Source organism: Pan paniscus, chromosome 16, assembly GCF_029289425.2.
Source record: "Pan paniscus chromosome 16, NHGRI_mPanPan1-v2.0_pri, whole genome shotgun sequence".
In the NCBI taxonomy this organism is placed as follows: Eukaryota; Metazoa; Chordata; class Mammalia; order Primates; family Hominidae; genus Pan; species Pan paniscus.
The window spans coordinates 21,485,356-21,509,587 of NC_073265.2; the positions used below are offsets into that span (position 1 = coordinate 21,485,356).

At 43.5% G+C, this 24,232-nt stretch overlaps 2 protein-coding genes across 2 annotated transcripts; one reads left to right on the plus strand and one right to left on the minus strand.

The window, feature by feature from the left end:
- Positions 1-117: 117 nt before the first annotated feature.
- On the minus strand, positions 118-14,047 carry LOC117975985 (uncharacterized). The gene is made up of 2 exons (XM_055098589.2): positions 1,508-14,047; positions 118-943 (listed from the first exon to the last, which is right to left on the minus strand). The coding sequence occupies exons 1-2, from the start codon at positions 1,821-1,823 to the stop codon at positions 444-446; spliced, it is 816 nt and encodes a 271-aa protein (XP_054954564.2). The 5' UTR covers positions 1,824-14,047; the 3' UTR covers positions 118-443.
- Positions 1,149-18,035, plus strand: GREM1 (gremlin 1, DAN family BMP antagonist). The gene is made up of 2 exons (XM_003804956.5): positions 1,149-1,445; positions 14,054-18,035. Exons 1-2 carry the CDS (start codon positions 1,279-1,281, stop codon positions 14,607-14,609), a joined length of 723 nt encoding a protein of 240 aa, XP_003805004.3. The 5' UTR covers positions 1,149-1,278; the 3' UTR covers positions 14,610-18,035.
- The last annotated feature ends 6,197 nt before the right edge of the window (positions 18,036-24,232 follow it).

Consider the following 24,232-nt stretch of genomic DNA (forward strand, 5'->3'; position numbering starts at 1 on the left):
ACGCCGGACTAAAGAGAAAAAAAAAAAAAAAAGGCTGTTTTCTGGTCTGGTTTTGTTTTCCTAGTCAAGTACTTAAATTACGGGTGTTTCATAAGTATCTTTTGATGGATTTCATTGTTTTGTTTATTTTGCTTTAGACAATACAGACACCTTCATATTTCCTCCTGTAGCAAATCTTTTTCAAAGTCTTCATTTGACGTGGCCGATGGAGCTGGTCTGCAGATCTTGCAGACGTGTTAATTTTTGCACGGACTTTAGCTTCAACACACAAAACTTACGGCCTCTTTGAGGAACCAATTTTTCAAGCTAAGAGAACAAATGAAAGTGTTCGCTCATCTTTCGAAAACTATTTATGTACTTGGTATCCGGAATGTGACATTGGTTTTACACGTCGGTAGGTTTTTGTCCTAAATTTCTGGGAAGTTACTTCCTCATCTAACGTTTTATTTTCCTGACTTATTCGTCTTTGATATGCTACAGAAAACCCCTCTCGCCCAGTGGCTGTTTTCTCTCTGTCTCTTAAGATAATTTAGGAACAGAAGCCTTGATTTTTGACGGTCTTTTAGTTTTATTCTCCTCCCGTGACTCCCCTCTGTACACTCACAGCCGAGGCCGCCGGCATCTGGGCTGAAAGAAGCCGTGGCGGGCGAGGAGAGGAGGGTGTCATGTTGGCGACAGGCTCCTGCTGGCGGCCGGCGAGCCCGCCAGGTTAACGGGGGCGCCGGGGTCAGCGCCCTCGAAGTTGGGGGCCTCGGGCGGGGCCGCCGGGGAGCCACGACGGCCGCTCGACCAGAGCATCCCGCAGTCTCGTGCCCTCCAGAGGGGAAGAATGGCCGAATCTGGCACGATCCCACGGAGATCTTGCTCTTCCCAGTGCAGTCTCCGCTACTGAGCGCGGGACCAACGCAGGCGATGCCGGGCGGCCGACAGGGAAAGCCCAGACCTGGGGCAGAGAAGGAATGAGGGGCCGCCAGCCGGGGGGATTTCCTCCCGCTCTTCCCTCTCCAACGGGAGCGGAAAATGTGATTTGCTGTGCATTCCAGGCGCGGTTCCCTGGGGTGACCTCTCCCAGCCGGCCCGGGCGGGGGGAGCAGACAAAGAGGCGAGGCGGGCGGAGAGGGGACCCCGCGGGGAAGCAGGAGGGGTGCGGGGGGCGGGGGCAGTACCGGGAAAGGGGGCGGATAGAGGGTCTGGCGGCGGCGGCGGCGCCTGGCCAATGGAGAGGCGCGGCCCCGGGCGCCGCGCTCTGCCGCCGGCATTTAAACGGGAGACGGCGCGATGCCTGGCACTCGGTGCGCCTTCCGCGGACCGGGCGACCCAGTGCACGGCCGCCGCGTCACTCTCGGTCCCGCTGACCCCGCGCCGAGCCCCGGCGGCTCTGGCCGCGGCCGCACTCAGCGCCACGCGTCGAAAGCGCAGGCCCCGAGGACCCGCCGCACTGACAGGTGAGCGCGGACGCACCCGGCAGGGATGTGAGTGGGTGGGGGGAAGAGGGCCGCAAACCAACCGCAGGACCCGCTCAGTTCCACGCGCGGCAGCCCTCCGTGCGCGCCGGCTCGGGTGCGCTGTTCGCGGGGGTGAATCGTGAAGAACCATCGCGGGGTCCTTCCTGCTGAGGCCGCGGACACCGTGACCTCGCTGCTCTGGGTCTGCAGGGAAACGTAGGAAAAAAAGTTGTCAGCAGCGGGCAGGATGACCCCCACATCCCGTTTCCACCTCCCGGAGGCCCCCGAGCACGCTCCTGGTGCTGGTGGCAGCAGCGCCTGGCAGACGCGCCCGCTTAGCGAGGGCGCGAAGTCCAGGCCGCCAGAGCGCAGGAGCATCCGGACCTGCTAGTCGGCCGCTGACTGCGCGGCGAGTTGCCTTGAGAGGGTCCCATGTGCTTGAGGCGCCGCGCTGGGTGTGGGGGCGTCTTGGGACGCCCATTGGAGTCCGCGGGTTGGAGCATCCGGAGAATCCATGATGCGTGCATTTGCCGATCCCCGAGGTGAGATGGAGACTGGCAAGGGCAGAGCCGCTGTGTTCAGCCACAGCGGAAAACCGAACGGTGGGTAACCCGACAGCTGCGGTGCGGGGCGCGGCCCTGGCCGTGGGGTCCAGCGAACCCGCAGTGCTCACAAGGCACACACCACACGCGCTCGCGGACCGGCCACGCACTCGCGGGCGCTCGCTTCTCTACTCCAGCCTCTTCCCGGCCCCGCGCACGCCCGGGCTGAATGGTAGACGTTCTGGCGCCGGGCAGCGGCCACCGGCTGGTTCCCACTTCCGCGCGCACCCCTTAAACTGTGTTCTAGAGGCCCCAGCCTCGCCTCGCAGCGCCTCACTAGCTCCTGAGGACTAGGGACTGGCGGCTGAGGCGGGTTGGCGGCTGCAACGAGCTGGGCGTCTTTCGTTCTCTCTAGCTGCCCGGCTGGCTCCGCTGGCCCCTCCACGGCTTGCGGAGCAACGCCATAGCAGGGGAGTGGGAGGTACATTGGGGCTGTCACCTCCTTGCTGGCCGGAGTTATTTGTAGACTACAGACTCCGGAAGAACACACGCGCCACCGCTCTCGCTTGGCATTGCCTTCAGATCGCAGCTCCTCCTTGGGGGTGCCCCAGCTTGGCATTTATTTGCCTGCGCCAGGCTCTGGCGACGGTCACCGGGCCAGGCGGGGAGGGACGGACGGCAGGTGACCAGCCTCTGCTGTGAAGAAATTCCTGCGCGCCCGGAGCTGTCCCTAATGCGCTCCCGGGTCGAATCCGTCTACTGCCTTCCCCTCCTCGACCGACTCCGAATCTCGGCTCTTATAGACAGAAATACAGCCTCAGCGTTAGGGGTTAAAATCCCCTCTTAAACGGTCCGAGGGCAGAGAGGTGACCACCGATAGGTAATTGGATCTCCTGCTGGAAAGAGCAAATCTGAGCGGTGTGCGCGTCTGTTTATGTTCCCCTTCGAGATGGTGCCAGGACACGAACTGATTAAAACAATCTATTGTGTTAAGTGGGTCACTAGGGTTTTAAGCTGTCCCAGGGACCCCAGAGTAGTGGCTTCCTTCTGGCTGTACACACAAGTTAAATAAATAGCGTAGAAGAGGTTAAGATAACCCCGTTCTAGGGTGAGGAGTCCTCTTTCATCCCTAGGGCTTCCCCCTCCCCTTTTCTCTTTTTTTTGGAAGGAGGGGGAGCATGAGAGTCTTGAGGAGGGGATGTAATTTTCAAAGCAAGGAGGGAAAGATCTTAAGAAAACTATATATTCTCACTGCCCCCCAAGCCAAGTCTACAACAGTAGGTGATTTGATTACTATCTCTGGATAAATGGCACTGTCAAATTGTTAATATTAACTATTTCAGGGATTTTTAGCAGGGTAGTGGCAGTATGTGCGTGCGTGTGTGTGTGTGTGTGTGTGTGTGTGTGTGTGTTTAACCTCCAGGTCATTGTAGGAATTAGAGTCTTTTGTAAACTTTGTAATTTCACAGGTTTCCTATTTTCTTAAAAGATCATTTTTAGTGAAATGTTTTGGTAACCCACGCTCTGTAGGAAATCCAGGTTGGCTAATGCGGTCTTTATGTGAGTAGTTACACAGGGAAGAATAAAAACCTTTTATGTCCCACATCTCTGAATGAGGGCTGCCTACCCTGTCTTTGAAACTAAGCCGAAGATGCCTTCAGTCTGAATGGTCAAGTATTAAGAGTGATAAAATGCAAAGAAATTTCATGCCGCAGACACCTCCCCCAAGAACTGCTTGTTGACAGCAAAGCTGTGGAACATGTTCCACAACAGAGAGTAAAGGACAGCCAGGAAATATAAACCTTTTATGTAAAGGAAAGGCAGGTGGGGGACAGTGGTTAGGGGAGGTGACTGCAGCCTCTAACCAAAAGGCAACCATCAGGCAAGTGCTACCAGCCCGTGTCTTCGATCTGCAAGGAATTTTCTTTAGTTTTAACATATGCTCTTAGAAATTCAAAGTACAACAGGAATTCCTGGGACAAGAGAAATCTTTTTATTCACATGTGAACATGAAGATACAAAATAGATAATTATTTTATTTATAGCACTCTTCAAATTGTATTGCATTAGAAAACATATCCATTGACCCACTGTTAAGGACAGCACTGGGTGTCAATAGGACAGTGGTTAAGGACCTGTGTTTGGGGCCAGATAGAATTGGGTTTAAACTGCTGGCTGGGCTGGGCACAGTGGCTCACACCGGTAATCCCAGCACTTTGGGAGGCCAAGGAGGACGGATCACCTGAGGTCGGGAGTTGGACACCAGCCTGACCAACATGGAAAAATCCCGTCTCTACTAAAAATACAAAATTAGCCAGGCATGGTGGTGCATGCCTGCAATCCCAGCTACTTGGGAAGCTGAGGCAGGAGAATTGCTTGAACCCGGGAGGCGGAGGTTGTGGTGAGCCCAGATAGCGCCATTGCATTCCAGCCTGGGCAACACGAGTGAAAACTCCGTCAAAAAAACAAAACAAAAAACAAACAAACAAAAAAACGCTGGCTTTCCCACTTATGAGCTGTGTGACCTTGGACAAATTTCCAACTTTTCTGAGTGTAGATTCCCTGATTGGTAAAAGGAAGATGATATTATCTACCTCATATTTTGTTATGAAAAATAAATGATAAAATTGGGTCAGAATTCAGCATAATGCCTGGCACAGTAAGGGCTTCAAAATAAAAGGTAACTCTTATTATTAGTAATGGTGTTAGGAAAAGTAGTAATGTTATACAGAACCAGGATATATCACAGGGTAGTTCTGAAATTAAATCCTGAATCCTGGCCGGGTGAGGTGGCTCACGCTTATAATCCTAAGCACTTTCGGAGACTGAGGCAGGCGGATCACGAGGTCAGGAGTTTGAGACCAGCCTGGCCGACACACTGAAATCCCGTCTCTACTAAAAATACAAAACTTAGCTGGGTGTGGTGGCAGGCGCCTATAATCTCAGCCACTTGGGAGGCTGAGGCAGGAGAATCACTTGAGCCCAGGAGGTGGAGGTTGCAGTGAGTTGATATCGTGCCAGTGCACTCCAGCCTGGGTGACATCTCTTAAAAAAAAAAATCCTGAATCCCACACTACGCAGTGACTAACACATCTTTCACTACAGAACAGAACCTGTAACTTGGCCGTCTCTCAGCAGTGCTGCTCAGTGAACATTTAATAATTTATTACTTTCTAACTCGTTTCTTGTTGACCTCAAGAATTGTACATAGTCATTAACTTTCCTAAGAAAATCTTTGACAAACATAGAGCTCCTGAGATATTTCACAACCAGGTGGTCTCCTCCCTGTCCTATGCAATGTTGGGCCCCAGCCTGATTCAGCCGACCTGGTCTTCAGACTTGAGAGGCTGTTTAGGGTTCTTACAACACAAAGGGGATGAGACTTTATCCTCTACCTGTGTGCCAACAAGGGATTCTTCTTATCTCCTTGGTGCAACTTGTCTGAAAAAGAAAGTCAACACAATTATCTTTTTAAAAGTTAAAGATCAAGTTAAAAAAAGCTATAGTTTTCCCAAAGATTTAGACCTGAGAAAAAGGAATAGATCCTTCTAAAACCTGGCCTGCACTTAGAGCATTTGTAGTCACTTCCACTATTTCTTATGCTGAGAGAATAATTTGATGTCCTGCCTATTGAATGTCTTTCTAAAGCTTGATTCATCAGGAGGAACTGACCAGAAGTCCATGCACAGACATTTGGCTTTCACTGTAATTCCTACTCAAAACTCCCTTTCACTGATTATGAGCAGGTTGCTTAGCTAAAATGAGAAATACAGCAAGAAGAGGGATGGAAAGAGCTGGCTTAAACTTTCCCAGAGACATCATGAACACTGGGAACAGGTCATACATATACCATTTTTATTTCTCAGTCCTCAGAATTAGAATATTGTGTTCCTAGAGGCTTTGTGAAAATTGGAATACATTGCCATGACCTGCACAGGATAGAGGTGGTTAATATGGCTTACCTTGCTTGTAGATGTTTACTCTTGATCCCTAAGGGAAACTGGAAGGAAAGCATGCTGTAGAGAGGACCTGCTTTGAGAGTATGTGTCCTCTGGGACAAGTGGAATGAAAGAGAGGATACAGGCAAAGAGAAAAAAAGGTGGAGATGGGGTGAGACTTGGTGGTGGACAGTTGCAAAGAAAACTCATGATGAGAATAACATCACATTTCTTGAAGAAGCTGAACTGCATTGATGGGAAGTTGAGGCAGAGTTTGAAAAGAAGATATACTGTCTGCAAAAAAGAATCAACGGAGATGTCAGGTATCTTGATGCACCCTGAGTCTATGAGATGCAGCTTAATTTAATTTAATGATATGAGTAGGCCATTTCATAAGTGGTGGAAATTACCATAAAGTGTTTGCAGCTAATGTCGGCGCATGAGTGATGTCATAGGAACCTAAGTCTGGATGAGCTATGGATTGAATTTTTACTATGGGACACCCTTCTACATGTTGCTGTGGAAAAGAATTGTCCTCAAGAAATGTACATCTTCTGCATTTCCTCTACATCTCTGATATTTACAAAGTGCACATTATTTGGTGATACTACAACTGGGATTTCAAGTGCACATCATTACTATTTCCTTCACTGAAGAATCAAGAGCAGTCTGGGGGTGGGGAGAGCTTGAGTGATTGACAAGGATGTGGCAGAGCCCTGGTTCCACTATGAATTATAGTTCTTACCCTGCTTACTGTCACTCATGTAGAGCAGTTACTGTGCCTCAGAGCACTGCTGTTCTCTGAGAAGCTGAGGTCTCGATTGACATTCTTGAAGTTGGTGTTTACTTCTCTCTGAATAAACACAGGTTGGCAACTCAGACATCTTACAATAAGTACTAAAGATTTTTGAAGAATAGGCTTTTAAAAAATGAAAAAACATTTCACTTTCCATAGCTAATAAATCTTATTTTGAGGAAAATGTACTTTTCTTTAAAGAAAAAAAAAAGCCTGTCTGTCACTCTAGACCCTTTGGCTTAGAAGGTAGGCACACTCCCATAGAAACAGAAAGTCTGTCCAAATTAAAACTGAAAACCACAGTTGACTAATTTTGAATTTATAGCTCTGCTGTTGGCTTCTGCGATAGTATTAATTTCAATGGCTTCGATTAGAAAATGAAACCCATAGCATTCCATATGAGAACAGGTAAAAAGTCAGGGACATTTGGAGTTTTCCAAGAAAAAGAAAGACAAGTCTTAGGAAGCTCTCTAGGATGGAAGGAATTTGCCACACTGAGAGTCAGACATCCAAAGGATAGCAATTGGCTCTTCTGCTCGTGGGCACTGGTGAAGGCATTTTAAAATGCGAAGAATGGTACCTCTGTAAATCAATGAGGTTCATAATAATCATGCATTTACCAAATTTTTATAAGCACCTGCCTTGTGCCAGGCACTGAGGGTAAGGTGATGAATAAGCCCTCATCAACTGTCAGACTAGATATTTACTCAATAACAGATGTGAAAATGCCAAGAAGGAAAAGTTGAGTATAAAGAAAGCCTTAAGTTGGTTCAGAGAAATAAAATTGCATTTTTCGGATAGATGTTTATGGAATCGGCCTTATGAGGTAAACTTGTCCTATGCAGTCAACATACATTCCCAGTTAGTCTCAGATTGGCCTCTGTGATGACAAACTCAGAGGGCCCTGGTCTAGGAGGGGTGAATTTGTCTGGAGGCCATTTTCAGGAGGTATGGAGGAAGACTGGGGCATAGGCCTGGGGCCATCCCGTGTACTCCTCCTCTGAAATGGGGAGCAACTGAATTGTGTTTTATTTTAGATCTTCGTCCAAATTGAATACCAGAAATTCGTGAAACCTTGTCAAATTCACACTATATTTTGAGACCAGGAGAAGGCTCCTTGAGAAATTGCCACACTGTCTTATCCTAGTCTCTGGAAAAATTCAGTCCTGTATTATAACTGGGCGTTTCTCATAAGTGCTTTTTTTTTCTTTTTCTTTTTATAATACTTTAAGTTCTGGGATACATGTGCAGAATGTGCAGGTTTGTTACATAGGTATACACGTGCCATGGTGGTTTGCTTCACCCATCAACCCATCATCTACATTAGGTATTTCTCCTAATGCTACCCCTTCCCTAGCCCCCCACCCCTCGACAGGCCCCAGTGTTTGATGTTCCCCGCCCTGTGTCCATGTGTTCTCATTGTTCAACTCCCACTTATGAGTGAGAGCATGCGGTGTTTGGTTTTCTGTTCCTGTGTTAGTTTGCTGAGAATGATGGTTTTTGGCTTCATCCACGTCCCTGCAAAGGACATGAACTCATCCTTTTTATGGCTGCATAGTATTCCATGGTGTATATGTGCCACATTTTCTTAATTCAGTCTATCATTGATGAGCACTTGGGTTGGCTCCAAGTCTTTGCTATTGTGACTAGTACTGCGATAAACATGTGTGTATATGTTTTTATATTAGAATGATTTATAATCCTTTAGGTCTATACCCAGTAATAGGATTCCTGGGTCAAATGGTATTTCTGGTTCTAGATCCTTGAGGAATTGCCACACTGTCTTCCACAACGGTTGAACTAATTTACACTCCCACCAACAGTGTAAAAGCGTTCCTATTTCTCCACATCCTCTCCAACATCTGTTGTTTCCTGACTCTTTAATGACGGCCATTCTAACTGGCGTGAAATGGTATCTCATTGTGGTTTTGATTTGCATTTCTCTAATGACCACCGATGATGAGCTTTTTCTCATATGTTTGCTGGCCCCATAAATGTCTTCTTTTGAGAAATGTCTGTTCATATCCTTTGCCCACTTTTTGATGGGGTTGTTTGCTTTTTTCTTGTAAATTTGTTTGAGTTCCTGGTAGATTCTGGATATTAGCCCTTTGTCAGATGGATAGACTGCAAAAATTTTCTCCCATTCTGTAGGTTGCCTGTTCACTCTGATGGTAATTTCTTTTGCCATGCAGAAGCTCTTTAGTTTAATTAGATCCAATTTGTCAGTTTTGGCTTTTGTTGCCATTGCTTTTGGTGTTTTAGTCATGAAGTCTTTGCCCATGCCTATGTCCTTAATTGTATTGCCCTGGTTTTCTTCTAGGATTTTTATGGTTTTAGGTCTTACATTTAAGTCTTTAATCCATCTTGAATTAATTTTTGTATAAGGTGTAAGGAAAGGGTCCAGTTTCAGTTTTCTGCATATGGCTAGCCAGTTTTCCCAATACTATTTATTAAATAGGGAATCCTTTCCCCATTGCTTGTTTTTGTCAGGTTTGTCAAAGATCAGACGGTTGTAGATGGGTGGTGTTATTTCTGAGGCCTCTGTTCTGTTCCATTGGTCTATATATCTGCTTTGATACCAGTACCATGCTGTTTTGGTTACTGTAGCCTTGTAGTACAGTTTGAAGTCAGGTAGCGTGATGCCTCCAGCTTTGTTCTTTTTGCTTAGGATTGTCTTGGCTATACGGGCTCTTTTTTGGTTCTATATGAAATTTAAAGTAGTTTTTTCATAGACATCTATAGAACTCTCCACCCCAAATCAACAGAATATACATTCTTCTCAGCATCGCATCGCACTTATTCTAAAATGACCACATAATTAGAAGTAAAACACTCCTCAGCAAATGCAAAAAACAGAAATCCTAACAGTCTGTCAGACCCCAATGCAATCAAATTAGAACTCAGGATTAAGAAACTTACTGAAAACCACACAAGTACATGGAAACTGAACAACCTGCTCCTGAATGACCACTGGGTAAATAACAAAATTAAGGCAGAAATAAATAGGTTCTTTGAAAGAAATGAGAACAAAGACACAATATACCAGAATCTCTGGGACACAGCTAAAGCAGTGTTTAGAGGGAAATTTATAGCACTAAATGCCCACAGGAGAAAGCGGGACAGATCTAAAATCGAAACCCTAACATCACAATTAAAAGAACTAGAGAAACAAGAGCAAACAAATTCAAAAGCTAGCAGAAGACAAGAAATAACTAAGATCAGAGCAGAACTGAAGGAGATAGAGACACACAAAACCCTTCAAAAAATCAATGAATCCAGGAGCTGTTTTTTTTTTTTGAAAAGATTAACGAAATAGACTGCTAGCCAAACTAATAAAGAAGAAAAGAGAGAAGAATCAAATAGACACAATAAAAAATGATAAAGGGGATATCATCACCGATCCCACAGAAATACAAACTACCATCAGAGAATCCTATAAACACCTCTACGCAAATAAACTAGAAAATTGAGAAGAAATGGATACATTCCTGAACGCATACACCCTCCCAAGACTAAACCAGGAAGAAGTCGAATCCCTGAATAGACCAATAGCAAGTTCTGAAATTGAGGCAGTAATTAGTAGCCTACCAACCAAAAAAAGCCCAGGACCAGACAGATTCACAGCCGAAGTCTACCAGAGGTACAAAGAGGAGCTAGTACCATTCCTTCTGAAACTATTCCAAACAATAGAAAAAGAAGGACTCCTCCCTAACTTATTTTATGAGGCCAGCATCATCCTGATACCAAAACCTGGCACAGACACAACATAAAAAAGGAAATTCAGGCCAATATCCCTGATGAACATTGATGTGAAAATCCTCAATAAAATACTGGCAAATAGAATCCAGCAGCACATCAAAAAGCTTACCTGCCATGATCAAGTTGGCTTCATCCCTGGGATGCAAGGCTGGTTCAACATATGCAAATCAATAAACGTAATCAATCACATACACAGAACCAACGACAAAAACCACTGATTATCTCAATAGATGCAGAAAAGGCCTTCGATAAAATTCAACACCCCTTCAATGCTAAGAACTCTCAATAAACTAGGTATTGATGAAACATATCTCAAAATAATAGGAGTTATTTATGACAAACCCACAGCCAGTATCATACTGAATGGGCAAAAGCTGGAAGCATTCCCTTTGAAAACCGCCACAAGGATGACTTCTCTCACCACTCCTATTCAACATACTATTGGAAGTTCTGGCCAGGGCAAGCAGGCAAGACAAATAAAGGGTATTCAAATAGGAAGAGAGGAAGTCAAATTGTCTCTGTTTGCAGATGACATGATTGTATATTTAGAAAACCCCATCATCTCAGCCCAAAATCTCCTTAAGCTGATAAGCAACTTCAGCAAAGTCTCAGGATACAAAATCAATGTGCAAAAATCACAAGCATTCCTATACACCAATAATAGACAAACAGCCAAATCATGAGTGAACTCCCATTCACAAGTGCTACAAAGAATAAAATACCTAGGAATCCAACTTACAAGGGATGTGAAAGACCTCTTCAAGGAGAACTACAGACCACTGCTCAAGGTAATAAGAGAGGACACAAACAAATGCAAGAACATTCCATGCTCATGGATAGGAAGAATCAATATTATGAAAATGGCCATACTGCCCAAAATAATTTATAGATTCAATGCCATCCCCATCAAGCTACCACTGACTTCCTTCACAGAATTAGAAAAAACTACTTTAAATTTCATATGGAACTGAAAAAAGAGCCGGTATAGCCAAGACAATCCTAAGCAAAAAGAAAAAAGCTGGAAGCATCATGCTACCTGACTTCAAACTATACTACAAGGCTACAGTAACAAAAACAGCATGGTATAGTATAAGTGTTTTTTTTTAAAAGACAAAGTAAAGTAATTTTTTTGTGGTTGGGGTAAAACAAAAGCTCTGCATAAAGAGCAGGGATGTTGTAACATAAACTGACCAAAGGTGGGAAACCTATAGTTGGAGCAGAAGCTGAATGTCACATTATCAGCTCCGAACTTATAATGGTCTAAAAGTACTAGGTTAATGTTGGAAAGATGGTGCCATTTAGAGATATCTTAAATTCAATATTTAATTATTTTAATTTGACATTATCCTAGAGTTGAATGGTGTTTACTTACCATGTGCTGTTCATTAGAAAATCTAGATCCTACACTGCCTTTGTGCAAGGTAATTGCTCTAATAATACCAACCTGTCCAGTTTTGGTGGGAGAAATAATAAGGTTACTGTTAAGTTTCACTTAGTGGTTATTATGTGTAATACTGGTATTCCAAAGAGAGAAGGAAAATGGTTTTTACACAGCTGTGTTCTTAGGTTCAGAAAACCACAGGAGTGGGACAGGAGAAACTTCAGGATTCAGGTCCGATTGTTGTGATGGCCGCAGGAGGGAGACTGTGAATTTGAAACTGCATCCATTGAAAAGAAAATCCCTCCACACTTTAATAATTCTCTCCGTGCCCCATGGCAGCAAGTGCTTATAGGCCTTGCTACTCAAAGCTTAATAAAAAGGCAGACCTGCTGAATCATAATCTGCATCTTAACAATATCCCCAGATATTGTCTGCACTTTCTTTTTTTTTTTTTCTTTCTTTCTTTCTTCTTTTTTTTGAGACAGAGTCTCGCTCAGTCACCCAGGCTGGAGTGCAGTGGCGCGATCTCGGCTCACTGCAAGCTCTGACTCCCGGGTTCACGCCATTCTCCTGCCTTAGACTCCCGAGTAGCTGGCACTACAGGCGCCCGCCACCACGCCCGGCTAATTTTTTTGTATTTTTAGTAGAGATGGGTTTTCACCGTGTTAGCCAGGATGGTCTCGATCTCCTGACCTCGTGATCCGCCCATCTGGGCCTCCCAAAGTGCTGGGATTACAGGCGTGAGCCACTGCGCCCGGCCAATTGTCTGCACTTTCAAGTCTAAGAAGCACTGTCCCAGGAGGAAAATCTTTTTAGTCTGAGGCTTCTCTCTTGCACTCTCCTTTTTAAAAATATGCTGCTCCTTCTCCACCTTTCCCTCTTCTTCCGCCTTTTCTGTCTGCCTTTACTACCTCCCCTGAACACTCAACTTGTAGAAGAGTTCCCCTTTCTCTGAATTGCGTTCTTCACTTCATTCATTCTTTTCTCTCTCTGTCTATGGTTTCCTATTTTTTGTCGGTTTTCCCTCACCTCACCTCCTTGTTATTTTTTGCCGTTGTTCACATATCACTGCCCTTTCAGACCCATATCTAGCTTCTGACCTATCCACTAATTCATTGCCACTAATTTATTCAGCATGCCCATGCCATTTATTAATGTAAATATTTGCACATACTTGTTCTATCATGCCCATTTTTCTACCTTTTAAATTGTATATACACAGACACATGTGAATGACATATTTCACTATTTAAAAGGTAGAAAAATGTATATCGTGGTACAAAGAATGATACATTGAGTATCTGTGCCCAGTTTCAAGATGAGAATAAGTGAGAGGCAAAGCCTCATGAGTCACGTCACCTACACGCTACTGTCTTTCATTCCATCTGCAGTACTGCCACACATTTGGTTAGTTCTCCAATTGCTGTCACATTGACATCGAGTTGGATCTGAACAGCGTACCTGGGGAGACGAAGTATTGGTATCTTTGCTTAAATGGAGTCATTTACTGAGAGACAAAGTGACATCTTTAAGATCAGATAGCAAGTTACTGCACCAGGAGCGCGACCTTTCCTGTTTTGTTGTTTTCCCTCTGTCAAATGCCTTCTGGTCTCCATGAATCTCTCCTTCCACATATGATAAAAATGCAAAGTCTCATAAGCATTCACAGCTCAGGAAGCCTCAGGCTAGTTGGGGAGAAAAGACTGGGAGGTTTCCGGAGGAATGAAGTCCTCTGGGCAGAGAAGTTAATTCATCTTGCTGTAAAACAAGATAGAAAATAAGTTCCCCTCAAAAGGTGCGAAGGTCATAATGGCATTAACATAGTAGGCGCTTACTAAATATTATCAAATACAAGAATGAATATAGTTAAGTGAACGTAGTACAAAGTGACATGTGGTTGGTGCCAGAGGCCAGGAAGTTCTTGTGAGAATAGGTGCAGAGAAGAGCTAGGCCCTGGCTGAGTTTAAACCTTGACTTAGTCACTGTGGGACTCTGGGTGAGTTACTCCATGGATTGATGGCTGGGTCATGGAGATAATAGTACCTAATTCATACAGGTACTGTGAGAAGTAAGTGGAATATTTCACGTAAGTGTTTAACACTGCGTTTAAATGCTAGGTGCTATTATTATTAATTTTTAAATTAACTTTGCCATGTTTTGTGTCTTCCCCTCTCTGTGCTTCCTTTCTTTAGTATGAGCCGCACAGCCTACACGGTGGGAGCCCTGCTTCTCCTCTTGGGGACCCTGCTGCCGGCTGCTGAAGGGAAAAAGAAAGGGTCCCAAGGTGCCATCCCCCCGCCAGACAAGGCCCAGCACAATGACTCAGAGCAGACTCAGTCGCCCCAGCAGCCTGGCTCCAGGAACCGGGGGCGGGGCCAAGGGCGGGGCACTGCCATGCCCGGGGAGGAGGTGCTCGAGTCCAGCCAAGAGGCCCTGCATGTGACGGAGCGCAAATACCTGAAGCGAGACTGGTGCAAAACCCAGCCGCTTAAGCAGACCATCCACGAGGAAGGCTGCAACAGTCGCACCATCATCAACCGCTTCTGTTACGGCCAGTGCAACTCTTTCTACATCCCCAGGCACATCCGGAAGGAGGAAGGTTCCTTTCAGTCCTGCTCCTTCTGCAAGCCCAAGAAATTCACTACCATGATGGTCACACTCAACTGCCCTGAACTACAGCCACCTACCAAGAAGAAGAGAGTCACACGTGTGAAGCAGTGTCGTTGCATATCCATCGATTTGGATTAAGCCAAATCCAGATGCACCCAGCATGTCCTAGGAATGCAGCCCCAGGAAGTCCCAGACCTAAAACAACCAGATTCTTACTTGGCTTAAACCTAGAGGCCAGAAGAACCCCCAGCTGCCTCCTGGCAGGAGCCTGCTTGTGCGTAGTTCGTGTGCATGAGTGTGGATGGGTGCCTGTGGGTGTTTTTAGACACCAGAGGAAACACAGTCTCTGCTAGAGAGCACTCCCTATTTTGTAAACATATCTGCTTTAATGGGGATGTACCAGAAACCCACCTCACCCTGGCTCACATCTAAAGGGGCGGGGCCGTGGTCTGGTTCTGCCTTTGTGTTTTTGTGCCCTCCTGGGGACCAGAATCTCCTTTTGGAATGAATGTTCATGGAAGAGGCTCCTCTGAGGGCAAGAGACCTGTTTTAGTGCTGCATTCGACATGGAAAAGTCCTTTTAACCTGTGCTTGCATCCTCCTTTCCTCCTCCTCCTCACAGTCCATCTCTTCTTAAGTTGACAGTGACTATGTCAGTCTAATCTCTTGTTTGCCAAGGTTCCTAAATTAATTCACTTAACCATGATGCAAATGTTTTTCATTTTGTGAAGACCCTCCAGACTCTTGGAGAGGCTGGTGTGGGCAAGGACAAGCAGGATAGTGGAGTGAGAAAGGGAGGGTGGAGGGTGAGGCCAAATCAGGTCCAGCAAGAGTCAGTAGGGACATTGCAGAAGCTTGAAAGGCCAATACCAGAACACAGTGAGGCTGATGCTTTTGAGAAAGTCTTTTCCTAGTATTTAACAGAACCCAAGTGAACAGAGGAGAAATGAGATTGCCAGAAAGTGATTAACTTTGGCCGTCGCAATCTGCTCAAACCTAACACCAAACTGAAAACATAAATATTGACCACTCCTATGTTCGGACCCAAGCAAGTTAGCTAAACCAAACCAACTCCTCTGCTTTGTCCCTCAGGTGGAAAAGAGAGGTAGTTTAGAACTCTCTGCGTAGGGGTGGGAATTAATCAAAAACCTCAGAGGCTGAAATTCCTAATACCTTTCCTTTTTCGTGGTTATAGTCAGCTCATTTCCATTCCACTATTTCCCATAATGCTTCTGAGAGCCACTAACTTGATTGATAAAGATTCTGCCTCTGCTGAGTGTACCTGACAGTAGTCTAAGATGAGAGAGTTTAGGGACTACTCTGTTTTAGCAAGAGATATTTTGGGGGTCTTTTTGTTTTAACTATTGTCAGGAGATTGGGCTAAAGAGAAGACGACGAGAGTAAGGAAATAAAGGGAATTGCCTCTGGCTAGAGAGTAGTTAGGTGTTAATACCTGGTAGAAATGTAAGGGATATGACCTCCCTTTCTTTATGTGCTCACTGAGGATCTGAGGGGACCCTGTTAGGAGAGCATAGCATCATGATGTATTAGCTGTTCATCTGCTACTGGTTGGATGGACATAACTATTGTAACTATTCAGTATTTACTGGTAGGCACTGTCCTCTGATTAAACTTGGCCTACTGGCAATGGCTACTTAGGATTTATCTAAGGGCCAAAGTGCAGGGTGGGTGAACTTTATTGTACTTCGGATTTGGTTAACCTGTTTTCTTCAAGCCTGAGGTTTTATATACAAACTCCCTGAATACTCTTTTTGCCTTGTATCTTCTCAGCCTCCTAGCCAAGTCCTATGTAGTATGGAAAACAAAGACTGCAGACTTGAGATTCAGTTGCCGATCAAGGCTCTGGCATTCAGAGAACCCTTGCAACTCGAGAAGCTGTTTTTATTTTGTTTTTGTTTTGATCCAATGCTCTCCCATCTAACAACTAAACAGGAGCCATTTCAAGGCGGGAGATATTTTAAACACCCAAAATGTTGGGTCTGATTTTCAAACTTTTAAACTCACTACTGATGATTCTCACACTAGGCGAATTTGTCCAAACACATAGTGTGTGTGTTTTGTATACACTGTATGACCCTACCCCAAATCTTTGTATTGTCCACATTCTCCAACAATAAAGCACAGAGTGGATTTAATTAAGCACACAAATGCTAAGGCAGAATTTTGAGGGTGGGAGAGAAGAAAAGGGAAAGAAGCTGAAAATGTAAAACCACACCAGGGAGGAAAAATGACATTCAGAACCAGCAAACACTGAATTTCTCTTGTTGTTTTAACTCTGCCACAAGAATGCAATTTTGTTAATGGAGATGACTTAAGTTGGCAGCAGTAATCTTCTTTTAGGAGCTTGTACCACAGTCTTGCATATAAGTGCCGATTTGGCTCAAGTAAAGAGAATTTCCTCAACACTAACTTCACTGGGATAATCAGCAGCATAACTACCCTAAAAGCATATCACTAGCCAAAGAGGGAAATATCTGTTCTTCTTACTGTGCCTATATTAAGACTAGTACAAATGTGGTGTGTCTTCCAACTTTCATTGAAAATGCCATATCTGTACCATATTTTATTCGAGTCACTGATGATGTAATGATATATTTTTTCATTATTATAGTAGAATATTTTTATGGCAAGATATTTGTGGTCTTGATCGTACCTATTAAAATAATGCCAAACACCAAATATGAATTTTATGATGTACACTTTGTGCTTGGCATTAAAAGAAAAAAACACACATCCTGGAAGTCTGTAAGTTGTTTTTTGTTACTGTAGGTCTTCAAAGTTAAGAGTGTAAGTGAAAAATCTGGAGGAGAGGATAATTTCCACTGTGTGGAATGTGAATAGTTAAATGAAAAGTTATGGTTATTTAATGTAATTATTACTTCAAATCCTTTGGTCACTGTGATTTCAAGCATGTTTTCTTTTTCTCCTTTATATGACTTTCTCTGAGTTGGGCAAAGAAGAAGCTGACACACCGTATGTTGTTAGAGTCTTTTATCTGGTCGGGGGAAACAAAATCTTGACCCAGCTGAACATGTGTTCCTGAGTCAGTGCCTGAATCTTCATTTTTTAAATTGAATGTTCCTTAAAGGTTAACATTTCTAAAGCAATATTAAGAAAGACTTTAAATGTTATTTTGGAAGACTTACGATGCGTGTATACAAACAAATAGCAGATAATGATGAATAGTTCACACATAAAGTTGTTTTAAGGAGAAAATCTAAAATGAAAAGTGGATAAACAGAACATTTATAAGTGATCAGTTAATGCCTAAGAGTGAAAGTAGTTCTATTGTCATTCCTCAAGATATTTAATATCAACTGCATTATGTATTATGTCTGCTTTAATCATTTAAAAACAGCAAAGAATTATATAGACTATGATTGAGGTACCTTGCTGTGTAGGAGGATGAAAGGGGAGTTGATAGTCTCAAAACTAATTTGGCTTCAAGTTTCATGAATCTGTAACTAGAATTTAATTTTCACCCCAATAATGTTTTATATAGCCTTTGCTAAAGAGCAACTAATAAATTAAACCTATTCTTTCTGTGTGTGTGAGCGTGCGTTTGTGTTTGGTAGTGTTCCTAGGGCAGAGGTGGAGCAGGGATGCACTTATCATGGGAAGGGAGGTAGAAAAGAGAATTGGATAGCCTGTGATCTTCGGTGGAATTTATTCCTTTTGCCTAGGCCTTTCAGACCCTGCTTGATTTCCGTAGGACACTTCAGGTCGTGGCAAGGGAGAGCTGGTCTGCAATCGGAAGTACCAGCCTCTTCCCTAGAGCACAACTAGAAAGAAGAACTATAGAGTGTTATAAGGGAGGCCCTGAGATGGAAGGACCATCACACAGAAATGATAATAACTTCATTTCAGGGTGTTCCAGGGGAAAAGCAGGAGAAAGATTTGGGGCTCAGTAGAAGGAAAAGCTTCCTAGTGATAAGAGTGATTGGCAATACCATGAGGTACCTTTAAAAGATAGTGAACTCCTGTCCTTGGAAATATTAAACCACAGGCTAGATATCATTTAATAGGGATGTGAAGTAGAGTAAGTCACTGCCCTTGGTGTGCAATTGTGAACTTGTCAATTTCTGAGGTCCCTTTCTACTTAGATATATAATACAAGATTTCTATTAGGTATGGGTGCTCTGATGATAATGAAAATCCCAGCAGCTATGTATGGGATGGTTACACCAGCCACTGTGCTAAGGATTTTCTTTGAATTGTTTCTCACTCAATCTTCACGGTAGCTCAGTGAGGTAGGTACCATTATCACTGCTAGAAAGCAGTGAACTTATATGGTCTTACTGTGGCACTGGGTCCTTAAACACTATGCAAAACTGTGAGCAACTTTTATCGGTTTGTTCTTTTAAGAACATAACACAGCACTCTAAAAATAGATATAACTAGATTGTTCACATCTAGCGATTAAGGCCACCCTGAGATTATAGTTGCATCATCAGGAACCCAAGATCTGAAGCATTCAGTCAAAGCCTCTTGGCCACCTCTCTTTTTGTTATGGCCTTCTTGGACTTGGAGGGGGAGAATGGAAGCAAGTACCAAGGAGACAGTGTTCTCAGAAAAGCCACACCCATTAGAAAAATACAAGGCCTGAAAGGTGTGAGTGGGACTTGACACGGAAGAGCATTTCAAGCTTAAGAAAAAAAAAAAAGAAGAGTGTAGGAGGATGTCAGCAACAATGCTTGAGGTTCCCTGGTCCCCCAAAGAGTCTCTCCTCCATAAAACCAATGAGAATGTGACAAAAATAGATTCAACTTCTTATAGCTCTGGAAATTAACTGAAGATGTATAGCAATTTGCAGAGCATTTATTCAAGAAAAAGACTAAATCTCTGTGAGCACTGTGATATTGTAACTTGCACTACTCTCATCTCCCCCTCTCCAGCTCCACAATAGCTTTGAAACCAACAGCCTGCAATTACCATGAAAATCAGCAGTCTGGCAGCCACTGAAGGTGACAGAATGGAGTTGGAGTTCTTTCAAAGTCCCATTCCTAGACAATTGTCATTATTTGACCTGTTTGGCAGGCCCTGGAAGCTCCACTTGCAAGGCTATATTTGACCTGACTGGAAGCTTCCCAGGGTAAAAAACTTTGTCAAAACAACTAGAGGCAATTGATTCTCTTTGTGGCTGCCTGGGGTAATGTATAACAGTTGGGGAAAGCAATTGGCTAAATAAAAAGCCTAAAAGGAGAAGCTGGAAAAAGAGATTTTCATAGGGACTTTGAAAAGCTCCAAAGTGTTATTGGCAATCTAGACTGCCAAATGCATAAATAGGACTCCATCCATGCCCAGGACTGTGCAGATGCTCAGGAAAAACCCAAGAAAGCCTTAAGCTCTCACTTCAAGCTGATCTTGAGGCTCTGCACAAGCCATAAGTAAAGGGAATGCAGAGTTGTCAATTGCATGGCGGAGAGTTGAGTGTGCCTCAGCATTCACACAGAGCTCCTTGGCAGAGACTGGTTGAATTATTGATTCCAAGTGTTTGAGGAAATCTGTGTACAACTATTAGATGACCACTAACCAAGCAGAGACTTCAGTGTCCACACACAACAAAAAATACAGACTTTACAGAATTAGTTCAGAAAAGTCATTAAACAAAGAAACAACAACAAACCCTGGGGAAATGACAGTACGATCAAACCATGCATGGCCCTGCCTGCATGTGGGAATCCTCATCCAAGTCATACTTTCTAAACATCATAAAAAGCCCAAACCAGTCTCCTTTCCTGGCTCTCTCAAGTCATTTTCAGACCAGGTTAGGAGACGTGAGCTGCTCTCCACAAAAAGCCTCATGTGAGTAATAAATATTTCATACTCTCTTGGGGTGTGTGTAACATCATCAGTCTCAGCATCTAAACCAAATTTTGGTGACATTTCATCTTGTTTATGCAGATGTCCACCACACCTATAAATAAACAAACTACTGAAACTGATTCAAGAAAAAATAAAAATCTGAATAGAGCTATCACAAGTAAAGAGATTAAATAAGCAATCAAATAACTTCCCAGAAAGAAAAGCCCAATTTAGGATGTCTTAACTGATTAATGTTAACAAATATTTAAAGAAGAATTGGTACAAATTCTTCACAAACTCTTCCAGAAATAGAAGAGGAGGAAACACTTTCCACCTTATTTTCTATAACTAGTATTACCTTGATACCAAATTCTGACAAATACATCAAAAATAAAACCATAGACCAATATCTCTTTTAAGTGTAAATGCAAAAAAATTCAACAAAATGCTAGATAACTGGGTCCAACAACATATGGAAAGGATTATATACCTTGACCAAGTGGGATTTGCCCCAGGAACGCAAGATTGATTTAACCATCAGTGTAATGCATCATATTAATAGAATAAAGACAGAAACCACACAATCATCTCGATACACGCAGAAAAATCATTTGGCAAAATTCAACACCCCTTTGTAATAAAATCACTCAACACACTAGGAAGAGAAGGGAACTTCTTCAACCTCACACATGGCATCTATGAAAAACCCACAGCTGGCCGGGTATGGTGGCTCAAGCCTGTAATCCCAGCACTTTGGGAGGCTGAGCCAGGCGGATCACCTGAGGTCAGGAGTTCGAGACCAACCTGACCAACATGGAGAAACCCTGTATCTACTAAAAATACAAAAAATTAGCCAGGCGTGGTGGCAAATGCCTGTAATCCCAGCTGCTTGGGAGGCTGAGGCAGGAGAATCGGTTGAACCCAGGAGGTGGAGGTTCTGGTGAGCCGAGATCACGCCATTGTACTCCAGCCTGGGCAACAAGAACAAAACTCTGTCTCAAAAAAAAAAAAAAAAAAAAGAAAAACCCACAGCTAACATCATACTTAAAGGCGAAAGACTGAAAGCTTTCCCCCAAGAGGAACTAACAGGATATCTGCTGTCACTATTTTTATTCAATATTATACTGGAGGTTCTACCTAGGGTAATTAGGCAAAAAAAAAAAAAAAAAAAAAGAAAAGAAAAGAAAAAAAGTCATCCAGATTGGAAAAGAAATAAAATGATTTCAATTTTAGGATGACATAATATTGTATGTAGAAATCCTAAGGAATTTACAAAAGAACTATTAGAGCTAATACATGATTTCAGCAAGGTTGCAGGATACAAGATCAACGTACAGATATAAATTGTATTCTACACACTTGTAATGAAAAATCTGAAAATAAAATTAAGAAAATAGCACCCTTTGAATAGTATCAAAAAGAATAAAATACATAGAAAAAATGTAACAAAGGAAGTGCAAGACTGGTACATTGAAAACAATAAAACATTGTTAAAAAATTAAAAATCATCAAAATAGATGGAAATAAAACCTGTGTTCATGGATGAAAAAAATTAACATTGCTCTACAGATTCAATACAATTCTTATCAAAATCCCAGGTGGCTTAAGAAATTGACAAGTTAATCCTAAAATTCATAAGAAATTGAAAGGGACCCACAATAGCCAAAATAATCTTAAAAAAGATTTTAAAAAGTTGGAGAACTCACACTTCCTGATTTCATAACATACACCAGGCTGGGCACGGTGGTTCATGCCCATAATCCCAGCACTTTGGGAAGTTGAGGCAGAAGGATCACTTGAGCACAGGAGTTTGAGACCAGCCTGGACGATATAGTGAGACCTTGTCTCTACTAAAAATTTAAAAAGGAATTAGCCAGGTGTGGTAACATGCACCTGTTGTCCCAGCTACTTAGGAGGCTGAGGCATGAGGATCACTTGAGCCCAGAAGATTGTACCACTGCACTCCAGCCTACATGACAGAGTAAGTCTCTGTCTCAAAAACAAAACAAACAACAAAAATGCTGAAAGCTTTCCCCATACAGGAACTAACAGGATATCTGCTGTCACTATTTTTATTCAATATTGTTCTGGAGGTTCTAGCTAGGGCAATTAGGCAAAAAAAGGAAAAAGAAGTCATCCAGATTAGAAAAGAAATAAAATAATTTCAATTTTCAGATGACATAATATTGTATGTAGAAATCCTAAGGAATTTACAAAAGAACTGCTACCCTGAGAGAATTGTTGTAAGCCAAATACCCCTGTAATTACCATTAGGGGAAGAAATTTTTCCATGCTTCACAGGAACTCTCCTTATACCCCACCTCAATTTTAATCTTTTTCTGTACCACTACAGTTATAATTCTCCTAAAGCTTAAAGCAATTACCTCCTTGTTTATATTTATAGTTTCATCACTGAAGTGTGCATTCCTAAACTCAACACCTTAGTCTGGTTGCAAACAGTTTAAATGAGAAAAGATAAGGCCTGAATTAAGGCAGCAGCCCTAAACCTTTTTCTATAATCCTGATAGTGATTACCACCTAGGGGATTATAAATGTTTGCTTCTTCCTCTGGCACCAACAAGTTTACTGAGCAGAAGTTTAAAATAATTGGATAATGCGGCAGGTGACATCAGCAAGATGTTGTATTAGCAAATGCTGGACCCTTCTTCAATCCACAAACACACCTATTCTGCAAAAATTCATGGCTAAATTCCTTTGTGAGGAATCCAGAAACTAAAAGGCTCCTGCACTCTCAGCAAATGCAAAAACCAGACTCACCAAAGCTGGTAGAGAGATTTGAGATACCACCTTGTCCGAATCCCTAACCCCAGCACAGTGCCATATAGTCAGCAAGAGACTCCCTAGCACTCAGTTTCTCCCAGGTGAGAGGAGTTGGTTCACATATCCAGGACCTCCAACTTTTCTGAGGAGATTCCCCAGAGGACTGGCTTCTATCTTGTCAGTCTTGGAGCTCTGACAGAATTGGTACTATCTAGCCACCTGGGGAAGGACAGAGACAGAGGTTTAGACCAGTAGATGACATGGCACCCTGCCCTCTACTGCCTCACCTCCTGGCTCAGCACAGAGAGGACAAAAATCATGGCTGCCTACTTTTCCCTGGAGAAGGAATGATTTGTTAAAGGCCCCCAAATCACTGGGCAGACTTATTGGTGGGGGTCTTCTCCTCTGAGGCCCACCTGTGAAGACTGGGACAGGTGACTGCTTTGTCTAATGTGCAGACACCAACACAAAGAGTCAAGGAAAATGAATAATCATATGAAGATGTTCCAAACCAAAGAACAAGATAAATCTCTGGAAACTGAGCTAATGAAATAAACTTATGTGATTTACCTGACAGAGAATTCAGAATAGCTCTCATAAAGATTCTCACCAGAGTCAAGAGAACAATGCATGAAAAAAGTTAAGAATTTTGACAAAGAGATAGAGTATATTTAAAAGTACCAAAAGGAAATGGAACTGAAGAACACAACAACTGAATTGAAAAAATTTGAAGCGTCTCGGGAGGAGCCAAGATGGCCGAATAGGAACAGCTCTGGTCTACAGCTCCCAGCGTGAGTGACGCAGAAGACGGGTGATTTCTGCATTTCCATCTGAGGTACCGGGTTCATCTCACTAGGGAGTGCCAGACAGTGGGCGCAGGTCAGTGGGTGCGCGCACCGTGCGGGAGCTGAAGCAGGGCGAGGCATTGCCTCACCTGGGAAGCGCAAGGGGTCAGGGAGTTCCCTTTCCGAGTCAAAGAAAGGGGTGACGGACGGCACCTGGAAAATCGGGTCACTCCCACCCGAATATTGCCCTTTTCAGACCGGCTTAAAAAACGGCGCACCACGAGACTATATCCCACACCTGGCTCGGAGGGTCCTACGCCCACGGAGTCTCGCTGATTGCTAGCACAGCAGTCTGAGATCAAACTGCAA

Excerpts from the sequence above, each read along its gene's own strand:
- GREM1 (XM_003804956.5), top strand. The coding sequence starts at position 1,279 with ATGCCTGGCACTCGGTGCGCCTTCCGCGGACCGGGCGACCCAGTGCAC. Across the intron at positions 1,446-14,053 it reads AGGACCCGCCGCACTGACAG|TATGAGCCGCACAGCCTACA; the intron begins GTGAGCGCGGAC and ends TCCTTTCTTTAG.
- LOC117975985 (XM_055098589.2), bottom strand. The coding sequence starts at position 1,823 with ATGCTCCTGCGCTCTGGCGGCCTGGACTTCGCGCCCTCGCTAAGCGGG. Across the intron at positions 944-1,507 it reads GGAACTGAGCGGGTCCTGCG|GTCTGGGCTTTCCCTGTCGG; the intron begins GTTGGTTTGCGG and ends TCTCTGCCCCAG.